Raw genomic sequence first — 15,729 nt, forward strand, 5'->3', positions numbered from 1 at the left:
ATAATCCACAGAAGACTAGTCAGAATTTGCAGCCTAATCATAACTAGGTTACCTGTTGCTAAAATTGAAAAAAGCAACAAAATCAACATTTTTCCATATAACTTTAAGTAAACAAGACCCAAAGCTCTATTGCATGATACTCAAAATGTCCAGGATTCAATCCAAAATTATTCTACACATGAAGAATTAGGGGGGAAAAAAAAAGTTGACTTGAGTGGGACAAGACAATTAGTTGACACAGATGACTTTACAGTAGCTATCATTAAAATCCCTGACAAATTAAGGGCGAATACCCTTGAAATAAATGGAAAGATAGAAAATCTTACCAAAGAAATACAAAGCATAATGAAGAATCAAATGGAACTTTTAACTTTGAAAAAGCTACTAACAAATAAAAAACTAACTGGATGTGCTTCAGACAGTAGGAGATTGAACATAACCAACGAAAGAGTCAATGAACTTGTAGCTAGGCCAATAGAAATTACCTAACCTAAACAAGAGAGAAAAAAGATTAGAAGAAAAAGTTAACAGAGCCTCTAGAGTCTGTGGAACAATATCAGAAGATCTAACATTCATATCATCATAGGAGAGACTATTGTGTAAAAAGCAAGTATTTGAAGAAATAATTCCTAAGCACTTCTCAAATTTGGCTAACATTATAAGTTTATAGATTCAAGAAGCTCAGTTAACCCTAAATAGGGTAAACTCAAGGAATCAATGCTCAGACATGTAATAATTAAAGTGCTAAAAACTAAAGACACAGAAAAAAATATCAAATGCAACCAAAGAAAACTGATGTATTACTTACAGGGAAATAATTATTTGCAAGATGGCCAATTTTCCATGAAAAACATTGAAGACAGAAGGAAGTGGAATATTTTTTATGCGCTAAATGTACTGTAAACCTAGAATTCTGTATGCAGTGAAAATATCCTTTAGGAATGAAGGTGAAATGAGGATATTTACAGGTAAAGGAAAAAAGAAGTTCTTGCCAGCAGAACTGCTTTAAAACAAGTACAAAAAATACTTAAGAAAAGTTCTTCAGACAAAAGTTCTGTCTGAAGAACAGAAGAGAAAGAATGAAGGAAGCATGGAATGTTGGAAAAGAAGGAAGAATAATAGAAATTAAAACATCCATATAAATACAGTAGGCCACTGTTCTCAAGTTGTTTAAAAGATAAGTAAGGGTTGAAAGAAAAAATACAAAATTATCTCATGAGGATATATATGTATCTGTCATACATGCGTGTGTGTGTGTGTGTGTGTGTGTGTAAGAGAGAGAGAGAGACTCAATTCAAAAGAAAGAAGGGAATGTCAATAAAAAGGAGAGGGCACAAACAGAAAATGAAACAGTAGAAAAGGTCAATTTTACTACATGCTAATTTTAAAAATAAAATTAATATAAATAAGGAAATTTTAAAAAGTGTATATTTACAAAAAGTTTACTTGTAAAATATAGGGCACAAGCTTCCCCAAGAATGACTTGAGTATCTAGATTATATCAATGACTAATCTGACCACAAATGAAAACCAGGAAGATAATGATATACTCACCACTGCTTGCCCCTCTACAGTTTCCGTTACTAGAATCCATAGGAAAATCTGAAAGGAAGTGACAGGACAAAGAACCATAACATATTTGTTTTATTTCAAGAATTCCTAAAGATAAAAATCTAACTCAGCCCCAAGTTTGATTTGGGTAAGAATCCAATTGTCTGAAGGAAGTAGACTCTTATTAATGTCATGAGGTTGGCATTCTTATCGTTTGTGGGCTTTGGGTATGGGTGAGATCTATTTTTTCATGTGGTTATAAGGAAATACTCTTCTGAATACTCATCAACTGTGCATAAAATTTTAGAATAATTTATTTGAATTTCACAAAATTTATAAATGATAAGCATCCTATCACAATCAAACCTATGCAAATATTAGGCACTCATCCAACACTTATGACTTGATGACAAAAAGAACCAAACACATCTTCAATAAATAGACATATCACACTGAACTGGTATATATTTAAATCCTTAGTTCCTAAACGAACACTCAGAAATCATTCTCATGTCATTTAACTGCAGGCTAAATAGTTCTTCAGTCGAAAAGAAAACTACTATTTAGGGACTATTCAAGCCAGTGCAATTTATAGATGCGACAACAATTAGAAATTGCTATTGATTCTTTCTATGATGCCGTAATCCCAGAAAATGGTAATGATAAAGGTTTTCTGTGTTCTAATTAAGAAAGCAGCCTCTAATGAATAATACTTAGTGTATCAGCAGAGCTCCATGCTGAGAGATGCTGGACCTAGCAATATATCTTTATCGACACTCCAATTCAGTACTTTTATGAGTTTTACATTTGTAGTAACACTTTATGCTAAACTAGTTTAATGCCTCTATTTATTCTCAGAGAAAATAGTATTCTTCCTTTGTCCTTTTTGTTTATAAGTCCTATCAGGAATAAATTAAACAAGGGGTTAATACTATTTTAGGACAATAACTCCCACAATTACAATTAATGAATTACTTTCCCAGGTTTAGTAATCATCTGCAAGTATTTAAAAAGCAACATCCAAGAAAAGATAGCAGTCAGCAAACAAACAGATAAGCAGGTAACAAACACTAATTCTAAAACATTTGCCTCAACTTGGGCATAAACTATTAATTACTAATACTTTCATTATATTCAAACATTCATTCATGATAAATGTACCCAAGTATTACAGTAACGTGCTAGTGGTTTTTCTATTTCTGAATAATCATATGATAAAATGCATACAAAAATAATGTCTTTATAAAGGAAGAAATTATGTTGGCCCACATTTGAAATGTTTATTATTCAAAGGTAGAAATAAGAGTGAAAAATGAAACTTTGCTTGGTAAAAGGGAATCACTTCAAAATAGCTAAGCCAAGGAGACTGTTTTACATCTTTCATTCTTCAAAGGAAAATGTTTCTACACTTTTACAAATGCTTAGAAGTCAATTGTTAGAACTGAAAGACAGAAAACAAAAAGTTTCTAATAATTGATCAAAAAAATATTATCAGAAAGTTAAACTCAGGAATTCTAACAACAAATTACCTTAAATGAAAATAGATATTATTAGTAAGTTTTATGCCCCAGGATTTCTAGTGGAGGTCACAGAGGTTTCCAGAGGAGTCCTAAGGAGTTAGGAAATGTAGGGAGAGCTTTCCAGATAGAGAATAGCACTGCAAATGTACTGGGGTAAGATGCCTGCAAACGTGGCTGAAACGAGACCAGTCTAAACAGAGAGAAACAAGCTAGAGGAGTCAGAAGGGTGAAATCACGCAGGCCAAAGGAAGACACCCAAGGATTTTAAGCAAGAGATTTGCATTTCAGAAAAAATATCTATTGGAATATGGAGGGGAAACACTGGAGATAAGAGAGACCATTATTATCCTATGGCCATAATCCCAGTGAGAAATGGTGAGGTCCAAACTAAGAAAGTAGCATTAGAGAGGGAGGGAAGGGAATTTGAGTCAGAGTAGACCCAACAGCATGTGATATCTATTGAGTGAGGGGAATGAGGAAAAAGGTAGAATCAAGACTGCTTCCCACAGCCAGGTGCAGTGGTTTACACCTGTAATCTCAGCACTGTGAGGCCAAGGTGGGCAGATCACCTGAGGTCAGGAGTTTGAGACCAGCCTGGTCAACATGGCGAAAACCCATCTCTAACAGAAATACAAAAATTAGCTGGGCGTGGTGGCATGCCCCTGGAGTCCCAGCTATTCAGGAGGCTGAGGCAGGAGAATTGCTTGAACCTGGGAGGCAGAGGTTGCAGTGAGCCAAGATCATGCCACTGCACTCGAGCCTGGGTGACAGAGTGAGATTCTGTCTCAAAAAAAAAAAAAAAAAAAAAAAAAAGACTGCCTCCCAGGCCTGGACTACTGAAGTATGGTGGTACCTTTCAACAATATAGAAAATGCTAGAAAGAAACAAGTGTATGACGATGGGGAAATGATGAGTTCACTCTGGGGCATGCTAAGACAGAGAGAGTAGGGACATGAGAATCTGGAATGTATAATCTCTACTATCTCAAAATTGCAGTGAAGTCAGAATCTCTTATCTCTTTGAATCCATTTTCTAGAAACCACCTTTTATTCTCTTAAGCCATATATAAGCTGACTTCAAAATACAATGAGAAAACCTTTGTTCCTTTAACTGCAACCTGCTAGGCAAAGAATAACAGATTCTCTAGAAAGTTAGGAATTACATTTCTTAAGGGAGGAAGTGTAGTGTAGAACAGGCTCTGCTTTGAATTCTCTTTTTCTTACTAGCTCTGCTAACTCGGACAGTCACTTCGCTTCTCTACATGCCTTGGTTTCCTTTTCTCCAAAATGGGAATAATAGCCCCTACCATGTGGTCATGAGAATTAAGTGAATGTGCAAAATGCACTCATGACAGCACCTAGAACATAAGTGTTGGTTGCTTTTATTGTGATGCTAATGGTTCCTGTCCTCAGGATGACACGTCCTCTCCCCAATGATGTTGTTAAACATTTATATTGTGCTTTACCGTTTATCAGTAATTTCATGTTAATATTTCTTTTGTTCTTCACAGTCCTCAATCAATGTCAATGTCAAGTGACTAGTTCAATGTACAAAATTAATGGCAAATCTAGAATTCCAACTAAGGGCCTGTAACTCTAAAAGTGTGGTTTTTCCTAAATTGAGGAGATGTAGCCAATTCTTAATTATTCAAAACTATGTCTATCTGTTAGCTCTTGGTCTCCTCATTCTAGACTCAAAGTAGAACCAGAAGAGCCAAATATAACCTAATCAGTTTCACAGTTTGTAGCAACAACTATCTGAAGGTTTAGTGGGAATGAGATAAAAAGTAAATTATTAAAATAAGATTTGGAGATGACATAAGATTACTCCTGATAATGGGGGTTGCTCTAAATAAATTAAACACTATTAGTAAAACACTGAGATACCCTTCCCTAATCCATCCAGAGTGCCTTTCAGAATTTTACACAATGAAGGATCCTGAGAAGCATGTTTTCCCTTTCATTCTAATCTAAAATTTCCATTTCTCCTTTCCATTTTCCTCCTCATATCACACTAAATAATTCTTCCTTCTTGGTACTTGGCCCCTCAAATATTTGTAGACCAGGGCTAAAGAAAAGACTGCCTGTTTCTCTGGGAGTGGAGAAATGATTAAATGGCAGCTCCTGCATATGAAAGTTGGCACGGCTCTGCCAGGAGAGAGAAGGCCTGCAGAAACGCGTTGAGCAAGAGCTGGGGAGAAAAGTTAGCACTGCCACAGAAGCCAGCACTGACTGAGGAATGATTATGAAGCCCTTGGCACGGCAAACTGTAGGTGTTGTGGAAATAGCTGTGAAATATCATACCATAAATTTTCTTAACTGCTTGATTCCTGGGTTTCTGAGATAAATTATTTGTAATTAACTCATCCATCAGACTCATTCTTTTTTCTGTCGCTCCCAAAGGGATCTGCTCTTGAGCCTGAGGTCTAGGTCAATTTGTGTAAAATGAAATACTACCTTTATATTTTTAGAAGAAATAAGATTTGTTTTTTCCAGTTAGGTCCCAGTGTAAAGCTTTTTTGTTTTGTTCTTCCCCAGAGATGAACTAATAAAAGTTCTAGGCTGCATCTGCATTTACCAACATAACCATTTCAAAAACAAAATAGAAAATGTTAGTCAATTTGTTTTAACAGTGATAATAGTAAAACAGCAGCAGCAATTTTTTCAGTGCTTACTAGGTACTAAAGCAATGCTTTATATGCTGTTTAATTTCTTTTCTTTTCTTTTCTTTGAAACAGAGTCTGGCTCTGTCACTCAATCTGGAGTACAGTGGCGCCATCTCAGGTCACTGCAACCTCCGCCTCCCGAGTTCAAGTGAGTCTCCTGCCTCAGCTTCCTGCAGTAGCTGGGACTATAGGCGTGTACCACCATCCCAGGCTAATTTTTGTATTTTCAGTAGAGACAGGGTTTCACCATGTTGGCCAGGCTGGTCTCTACTCCTGACCTCAAGTGATCCACACGCCTTGGCCTCCCAAAGTGCTGAGATTACAGGAGTGAGCCACTGCACCAGCTTTAATTTCATCTTTACCATGCCCTTGGGATGTAGATAGTTTTGTCCTGATTTTACAGATAAGAAAACTTTGAATTACAGAGGTCATATAAATTTCCTAAAACAATAGTTGATGTGGGGGCAGAGTCATTCAACACCTGGTTTGCCCCACTCCAAGCCTATCCTCTTTACTCACCATACAATATTAAGGATTTGACTGAATGTCATCACTAACTTGCTGAATGACTAAATTGAGCTGAGTTTTCAGATAATCAGTTGTACATGTAGTCACACTATAGCAAATATAAAATGTGTAAGATGAATAATAATGGCCAGGATGGAACACGTTCTTTTCAAAACTATGTTTACCCTTAGTATTTTGAAAGGAAAAAAGTAGTTTCAAGCATTACTCCATTTCAATAAGACTGCTTTGGAAAAGGTCCTAAGCTTTATTGTTTGTGCAGTCATGATATACTATGAGAGAACAGATGAATGGGTAGGATTTGAAAATCCTCTTGGCATAGAAAGAATTTGAAATATTGTCCTATTTTATTCAGGGAGACCTCATTTTTGTATCTAGTTGGACAGATACTAGTCAAAAGACACAGGGATTCTGTTTATACCCAAATGAACAAGAAAAAAACCTTGCTTTGTGAACTATCACTTCCCACTGAATCAAAGAGTATATTGGATATTGCATCGTAAATTACACTGGCCACATGTGGTAGTTCCTAAGTAATTCCAGGTGTCTGACAGTTTGACCCAGCATAGGGAATGTAATTTTCAACAAGCTGGCCCTGGAAGCCAGGAGACCCTTCAGGCTACAATCTACCCACTTCATTCTCAATTCCCACCTCCCCACACCTTTCAGCTCCCCTTGCCACCACAGCCTCTGGTTCACACTGAAGCTTATGGAAAGGAGCAGGAACGCCATCACTAACTATGATTCCAACTACCACCTATTTTTCTAGCAAGGATGCTGTCAGTAAAGCAAATATTCTGGCATTTTAAAGAAGCTTAGAAATCAGGTCCCATGAACTGACAAATTGTTTCCATGCATGTCCTATTTGAGTGCTTCAGTGAGGCAACTGTTTCTATGTTTGTTCCACAATGATGGGTAACTCAGGGACACTTAATGAAACTGCTTCCCATCCATATTGACTATGGCTTTTTGAGAGCCATTAACCTTGCCAAACCTCACTCACTCTAGGTCCACCTCTAAGGGAGGTTTAAGAGCAAGTTTTGTGCTTTACGGGGAGGAATGCATTTCAGCCTGAACCACTGCCACCTCATTCCTAGCCCTTGGCCTGAGAGGAGCACTTGCATTTAACTGATTCTAAGTGCCTGGCAAACCAGAGCGGCAACTGCACTGGGCACTTACAGACTTTGCAGTCTGTGACTTCAATGAGTACGAAGCCTCAAGCATGCTCTTTTAGCAAAGATTAATAAGGAATACATTTCTGTGATGATTTTACACAACCAGCTTTTGGTTCTTGATTAAAATCAAGAAGACAATAGGTATATTCAAAAAGTGATAAACTAAGCAAGGTCACCATTTAAAAAGTTCTTGAAATTTTTCTGTTTGCTTTTTTTCCTTTGGCTATTTTTACAATTACTTCTCTCTCACTTTGTTAAATGAGTCAATGTGCACAGAAAGTACTTTTTCCAAATCAATACCCTGATAACTAAGAATTACTACCTGGAAATGGACTGGGGACATGTGCTTAGACTGTGCAAGTTGAAAGAGGAAGGAAGTTGATGCCCAAGAAATAAACAGATGGAGGCAACCAAGTAACCAAGTCAACACATCTAAGAACAGAGTTGTTGGGGCAGGGTATGAAAGAGGACCGCTAGTGAAAAAGATTGCCTTCTTTGTAAAATATATGAAGGGTAAAAATTTGAGGTTTGGGTTAGTTGGTAGAAGTAATACTGAGTTAGAATTAAATGGACCATAATGAAGTAGGTTTAGTTGCAGTCTTAAAGTTACAAATGTCATAATTAGACTAAACACTAGTGAGAAAACAACTTGTGATTGACTCCATTAAATTTAGAGCTGCAATAAAGTTTTATGGTAGAGAAAGACTGAAATGACTGTGGTTGGTGCACACATGGAAAAGGAGCATGAAATAAGGTATTAAAGACAATTTTTTTCCCAAATATGAGAGTGGAATAAGGGGTGAGATTTAAAATAACATTACGTGAGTGTATGATAACACACCTTAAATATAATTCCTTTCATCTGTGTGCCACTTATAAAATGACTTGAAGGCGTGTGGGCATGTGAAAAGAGCCCAGTAATTTCAGTCTGCCAGCTCTATGGCAAGCACAGGAGCTAATTAACAGTGCATAGCAATGTTTCACAGTTGTTTCATTCTGGAATGGAAGAACAATTTATCTCATTGAAAGGAGGGGGAAATTTAAGGTGAAGGTAATTGCTCAAATTGAATCTTGAGCAAACACATACCCCTAACATCTGTCGGTTAGAGTAAGGTTATTGAAATTATCTTGGCATTTTTAATTAGAAGAAAATGGGGCTTCAGTTTTCTGTTTCCTCCATACAATCTTAACAAGCATCTAAGACACTAAAGATACAGAAACCTGATGACTGAGATTGCCTGAGAATCAGCAAAGAAAACCCAATGATTATAAACAAATTTTAAAAGAAAAAGAGCATCACTTTACAAAATGTGGCTACTTCCACATGTAAAGAGTTGAAGTGAAGGATTCCTGTGGAGTATAAGTGTGATGGGTTTGGAATGCATGGATTGTTTTAAAAAGATCACCTATTGGAACAGAGTGCAAGAATGCATCAGTGTGGAAGGTGATAAGGTGAGGGCTTTTTTTGTTTTTGTAAAAAGAAAGAAGAAAGAAGAAGGGTGTTTGATAGAGGAGCAGTTAAGGGAGAGATTAAGATAAGTGATCCGAAGAGAAAAAAATTAGAGTAAAGGCTAGTAACAAGGACTCCAAGAAGTGAGGAGGTGTAGGGTAAGGGAATGGTGGGCCGTGTCAAAACTCACCAGTTCCGTCCGCAGTAACGATGGCCTCGGGAGAGATGCACACGCCCCGGTCGTACACCGGCAGCTCCTCGCAGGCCAGGCTCTCCGGCCACGTGTGGCGGTACTTGATGAGGATGGGCTCGCAGCCCTGCCGGGCCCGCTCGCACACAGACTTACAGGGCTTGATGGGCTCGTGCTGGAAGTCAATGGTGCAGATGGGCGCGTACATGGCACAGAGGAAGAAGAGCAGATCGGGGCTGCAGTGGGTGCCCAGCAGACCTTCGAACTGCTCGATGGCCAGGATGGCGTTGGCCTGAGTGCTGTGGTGCAGGTGGTTGGGCATCTTGGTCATGTTCCAGGGCAAGGACTTGCACAGGGGGATGCGGACGGGCTCACAGGCTGCAGCCCGAGCCCCGGGCACCCGGAGTAGGCAGAGAGCAGCCAGGGCAAGCAGCCCGGCCCTCAGCAGCAGCATCCCTCCCGGGCTGCCGCAGACCATGATCCCGGCAGGATGGGGCAGGGTGCAGCCGCGCAGTGGACGCCGAGAGGCCCGCTCCGCCGTCTCCGCCTCCCCCGCTGCAAGTGGACACAAGGATCTGGGAGTTTCTCCTCCCCCGGCAATCACCGCTTCCTTGGATCAAATTCCCCCAATGAGGTCCCACGAGCTTTACCGAGCTCCAGCCGCCGCCCCTGCCGCCCAGGCTGCTCTTTCCCAACTTCTAAGCCTTCGGAGGCAGCAGCATCTATTTATTCCTCTCCCTCTGGCAGAAGCATCAGACTTCGCAGATCAGTCAGATAAGAGGGACACGAGAGGAGGCGAGGAAGACATAAAAACAAAAGTAGAATTCAGCTGAGAGATAGTTGGAACTCTGGGGTGTCACGTCCCCTAGATCAAGCACACAAAAAGATGCTAAAGAAAGCATTAAATTCCCCAAAGTGAGGAGGACAGAGGGGTTGGGGAGAAAGAGGGAGGAAAAGCTCCTAATGGGAGAGAAGGGTGCAGTAAGAGTTTGCAAATCCTGTGGGCTAAGAGCTGCGGCCGCCGCTGCGACTGCGACCCTGGCTGGCAAGAGGGACGCTCGGGAGGAGCCTCGCCTGGAGGTCTGTGCCTCGGCCCCGGCAGCTCTGCACTTTCCTACCTCCGGCCCGAGAGGGAGCTCCGCCCCTGGGGCAGTCTCTGCCCTCCAGCACCGGCTGCTCTTCCCAAGAAAGGAGTGGGCGCCCGGGGGAGAGAAGGCCTGGGGGTCGCAGGCGGTGGGGCGCGAAGCCGTGCGAAGCTGTGAGAGTGCGAGACCCCAAGACAGCGCCCAGTCGATCCGCGCCCTCACACGAGGGAACCTGTCTTTGACCCCAGAGACGAGCCCCTAGCCCCTCACTCAAGAGCCCACCCCAACTCCCTACGAAAAAGTCCCCCTAGTTCCCCACTTGGGATCCCACCCGAGACCCTCCTTCCTGGAGGTATTTCCCTTAAGCAAACTGCAGCTTTTCCTTGCAATCACTGTCTCTGCAGAGAGTCATACCTGGTGGCCGAAAGGCTTAAGCAATGTCACTTTGTCCAAGTAGCGGAAAAGACAGACCCCTGCGAGCAGCGGTGGAGCCTTATCAACCCAGAGCTAGTGACTACAGAGCTCTCCATTTTCAATAACTGCGGGGGAGGAGGTGGGGGGGCGGGGGGAGGATTGCCTTTCAAAAAAGAAAGAAGGAAAGAAATGCTGCGCATGATTACAAATAGGCCACCAGAAGCAAGGAACAGGGGTTTTTTTTCTTCTATTTGTTTCCCCCAGTGGAATTAGAACTTCTGAGTTTTGCTCCTTAAGCATTAATACGGAAACTAACAGCTCTAATGCACTTGGACTTTTTTTTTCTTCTGATTTTGCTCACGAATAATATGGCAGATATTATCTGTTAATAACTCTTCTCAGCAACAATTTTGCCCGACACTTAAAAAAAAAAAGTATAGGAAAACGACATCACGCAGGTAATAATGATGATTATAACAACAATCAAACCCTTTCCATCCAGATGAGTTCAATCTGGAGGAGAAAATGGAAAACAGATCCCCTCCTGGTCTGCTCCTTCCACTAATGAGCCCCCCTTCCCCCACCTCCGCCCCACCCTCCCCTTTCAGCTTATATTGTAAATGGAATGACCTGCAGAGGCCTTCACACTATGCCCTCTCAATGGGAAATCACTGAGCAAAAGGATTGCCGAATGTCAGAAAACACAGCCTTCATTGAGAGGAGAAGGAAACAAAACCTGAAGCAAAACAGGAAGTCACCTTTGCTCTGCATCACTGAAATATTTCTCTGCTTTAATTTAGCCATCTCTCACCGTCCATAACAAGCAGAGAAAATATGTCCTCACTTCAGAGCACGTAGTGAGATGCTCGTTTCCATTCCCTAGAGTGACCTGACAGCACCTATAAAATGTCAACGCTAACTTGAGTTATGGAATTTTATCTCTAAAATGACCATAAACAGCAGTTTGTGACTGCAGTAAATTTTTTTGGAAGGAAGTTTGTTCCACTTATGGTGGCGGGGGCGGGAAACACCAGATGGTAGACAGGGAGTCAGTTAGTATACAAACTTTGCCTGGTCTGCAATTATCTAGTGTCATGTAAGAGAACAAATTCAAAAATTGTACAAACGAATTTAAAATGATTTACCAAGTAAAATTTAGAGGAAAAACAACTTTAGAAGACAGTCAACATTAGAACATTTGGGGGCTATTCTGTGTCATAAAAATAGAGCTGAGATTTTCTTAAATTAGAAGAAAAAACATCAGGAGTAGATGTAGTAAATTGTTTGCTAAATACATTTTTCTGTTCATCTTAAAAGTCTTACAGTGTAAGAAGAAAGGTGCCAATAGTTTGAAAGGTTCTGCAACTATTTGAAACAAAGTCTGTTTCCCTTCCCCTGCACAAAAGTCAACTATCCTCTTCGTCTAATAGGTCTCCTTACAACTTTAATCCAAATTTGTTTTTTAAAAAGCCCAAAATAAATGTCACTGTCTTGAGGAAGCCCTTTTGAGTACTTTGTCTAGTTGTGTTCATTTTTCTGGTTAGTTATCCTTGAACAGTGTTTGTTTTTACAAATTATTCTTTTTTTTTTTTTTTTTTTTTTTTTTTTGAGAAGGAGTTTTGCTCTTGTTGCCCAGGCTGGAGCGCAGTGGCGCTATATTGGCTCACTGCAACCTCCACCTCCCGGCTTCAAGAGATTCTCCTGCCTCAGTCTCCCTAGTAGACTCATAAGCTCTCCACTTGTGAGTCTCCAAAGTCTATTATACCACTCAAAGGTATGCCTTCGTGTACCCATAGCTTTGTTCTCATTTATAAGTGAGAACATACAGTATTTCGTTTTCCATTCCTGAGTTACATCACCTAGTATAATGGCCTCCAGCTCCATCCAAACTGCTGCAAAATACATTATTTCATTCTTTTTTATGGGCTCCACACAAGGCATATCCAGGTGAGGACACCTGGCTGTCTGAGAGCTGCAGCATAGCGCCCCCTAGCACCTAGTTGGGACTGTGGGTTAATTCTAGGCTCAACCACTGCTTAGGAAGTGCGCCCAGACCCAGTGATGGCCAGTCAAGCTTCTCAGGATGAGTGATGATACCATGATCACTGGCATTTGGTTTAACTTCCTGACAGGTTGGTGTTCCTGTGGCAATGTCAAGAAAAACATCATGCTAGAGTATATTACTTTGATACGGCCATATTACCAAAATTCAAAGTTGGCCAATTTCCCCCTCCCTGCCCCAATTTTGCAATGTCTTTTTTTGTCAGTAATTTAAATATTCACATTATTTTTTCATCTGTTTGAATAAACTGTAAACCTACCCTAGGTTTGTGTTAATAAGTCTACCCACATTTTTGCTATAAGAAAATGTGTTTGCAAAAAATACAAAAGAAAATATTCTTACATTTTCACAAGCAGAGCTAATGTGTAAAATAGTTAACGACTGGTACAGTTGAACACCAGCGAGTCAGAATGGCTGTGGCCAGGCCCATTCTATACTATCAGGGTATCAAGGAGCAAGGAATTAGTGTTCATTGAGTACTTGCGAGTATTTTATGTGAGGTACATAAACCACTTTTTAAGCACATAAACTGCACAAGGTATTAGTTCCAAAGATGAAGAAAATAAGGCTCCATAAGATGAAGTTTCCCAAAGTTATCACAGATAGATAAGGGCCTGGCAGAGTGAGATTTGAATCCAGGCTCTTTTAACAATTCAAATTATCTGCTTCATATGCAGAAAAGAGCCAGGGAAAGGGAAAAACCAGGGATCTCTGTGAGCCTGGGTCTCAGCCTGCACCCTGACCACACCAACTGTCAGATATTGGCTCTATCTTCTTAAGAATAGAAAGATGTTGGCCGGGTGCGCTGGCTCACGCCTGTAATCCCAGCACTTTGGGAGGCCAACACAGGTGTATCACGAGGTCAGGAGTTCAAGACCAGCCTGACCAAAAACATGCTGAAACCCCGTCTCTACTAAAAAAAAAAAAAATTAGCCGGGCATGGTGGCGCGCGCCTGTAATCCCAGCTACTCAGGAGGCTGAGGCAGGAGAATTGCTTGAACCCGAGAGGTGGAGGTTTTAGGGAGCAGAGATCAAGCCACTGTACTCCAGTCTGGGTGACAGAGACCCCATCTCAAAAAAAAAAAAAAAAAAAAGAATAGAAAGATGTCAAGATGTCAAACCCAATGAGAAGCTTTGGATTTCAGATGGGGAGACCTCGTTGCTCATAGCCTGTACCTGAAGTATTCTGCAGACCTAGTAATTCCTTGAGTTCTGTCTTAGGAAGAAGATCTTACCCTTTCCCATCTCCACGCAAACCAATAAAATCTTCCCAGCTGTTCGATGCAGCAACCTTAGGGCAATGATTCTCAAACTGAATCATGCAGCAGAATCCCCTGGAAGGCTTCTGAAAACATAGGTTGCTGGGCTTCATCCAGAATTTCTGATAAGGTAAGAATTTGCATTTCAAATAAGTTATCAGGTGATCCTAATACTGCTGTCCAGGAACAACACTTTAAAATCACTCTTTTGAACTAGATAGTAAGCTTTGATTTACCCCGAGTAAATGCTTTTCATGCTATAAAGATTTCATGATTTGATCTCTTTTTATCTTTTCTCATAGGAAAATTGGAAACAAAATGTTAATAAAGCAGCCTAATAGCTAAATGACTCTCTAAAGTTTGTCTAGATACCTCTACCACTCAAAGGTCATAATAATAGCCCCAGTGAGACTTGGCCTTACAATCAACTGGCCCTCTGGCCTTCATGTACTGTCCTAAGGGTCACAGCATCACTCCACCCCCATTGCAGAAGAAGAATGATAGATCCAGCTTCAAAGAAGTTGCAGAAGGAACCTTAATATCTTAGTGGTGGAATGAATCTCAGCAATCTAATCCACGCACCTCTTTCACCTCTGCAACCTCGTAGCCCTCCCCACCATACCTTAATTTGAAGAGAAGACTCGAGATAAAATCACTTACCCAAAATCATGAAGTTAATGGCACGTATGGCAGACGTACCTACCAGCAGCAATAACTTAAGCATGCCCTGAGAATGACAAGGTGTGGTCTAAAACAAGGTGTGTTCGGAGTTGTGAGCTAAGGAATTCAAAAGTGACCAATCCAGAGATTAATTCATTATTTATGAGGAACCTATGAACCCCCAGCCCATCCCATGGAACGCAGGCCATACCGGGGATTGAGGCTGTTTGTTTCGGGTTAAATGAAGGTTGTCAGGTAGGGGTTCCTAAGGAGAGGGTGCCAAGTGAAAATTCTATATAAACAGCGTGCTTTCTACAAATGGTAGTGGTTCTCCTGTCCAGCCCACTGCCACTGGACTACCCTGTATGCAAGTTCCCTCAATAAACTCCATGTCTCGTTTGCTGCCTCTGGGTCCCTTCTTCAGCTTCTTGAACATGGCACCATTCTTACCGAAGTCAGTAGGGTTCTGGCGTGACACAGCAACTCATATGGTTTGGCTGTGTCCCCTCTGTCCCCAGTAAATCTCACCATGAATTGTAATCTTCATAACCCGTACGTGTCAAGGGCAGAGAGGAAGTCAAATTGTCCCTGTTTGCAGATGACATGATTGTATATTTAGAAAACCCCATTGTTTCAGCCCCAAATCTCCTTAAGCTATAAGCAATGTCAACAAAATCTCAGGATACAAAATTAATGTGCCAAAATCACAAACATTCCTATACACCAATAATAGACAGAGAGCCAAATCATGAGTGAACTCCCATTCACAATTGCTACCGAGAGAATAAAATACCTAGGAATTCAACTTATAAGGGATGTGAAGGACCTCTTCAAGGAGAACTACAAACCACTGCTCAAGGAAGCAAGAGAGGACACAAACAAATGGAAAAACATTCCATGCTTATGAATAGGAAGAATCAATATCGTGAAAATAGCCATACTGCCCAAAGTTATTTATAGATTCAATGCTATCCCCATCAAGCTACCATTGACTTTCTTCACAGAATTAGAAAAACTACTCTAAATTTCATATGGAACCAAAAGAGAGCCCATATAGCTAAGACAATCCTAAGGAAAAAGAACAAAGCTGGAGGCATGAGGCTACCTCACTTCAAACTACACTATAAGGCTCCGGTAACCAAAACAACATGGTACTGGTACCAAAACAGAGAT

General features: G+C 40.7%; 1 protein-coding gene across 1 annotated transcript in view; it reads right to left on the reverse strand.

The window, feature by feature from the left end:
- Nucleotides 1–10,699, reverse strand: part of FRZB (frizzled related protein) — a 31,585-nt gene extending 20,886 nt beyond the window's left edge. The window contains exons 1-3 of the mRNA XM_017946699.2: nucleotides 10,576–10,699; nucleotides 9,077–9,833; nucleotides 1,555–1,602 (exon numbers count right to left, since the gene is read on the reverse strand). Coding sequence (XP_017802188.2) covers nucleotides 1,555–1,602; nucleotides 9,077–9,554 — 526 coding nt within the window. The 5' untranslated portion in view covers nucleotides 9,555–9,833; nucleotides 10,576–10,699. The remainder of the gene's footprint in view (nucleotides 1–1,554; nucleotides 1,603–9,076; nucleotides 9,834–10,575) is intronic.
- Nucleotides 10,700–15,729: the final 5,030 nt, after the last annotated feature.

The sequence above is a fragment of the Papio anubis genome, chromosome 10, assembly GCF_008728515.1.
Source record: "Papio anubis isolate 15944 chromosome 10, Panubis1.0, whole genome shotgun sequence".
NCBI lineage: Eukaryota > Metazoa > Chordata > Mammalia > Primates > Cercopithecidae > Papio > Papio anubis.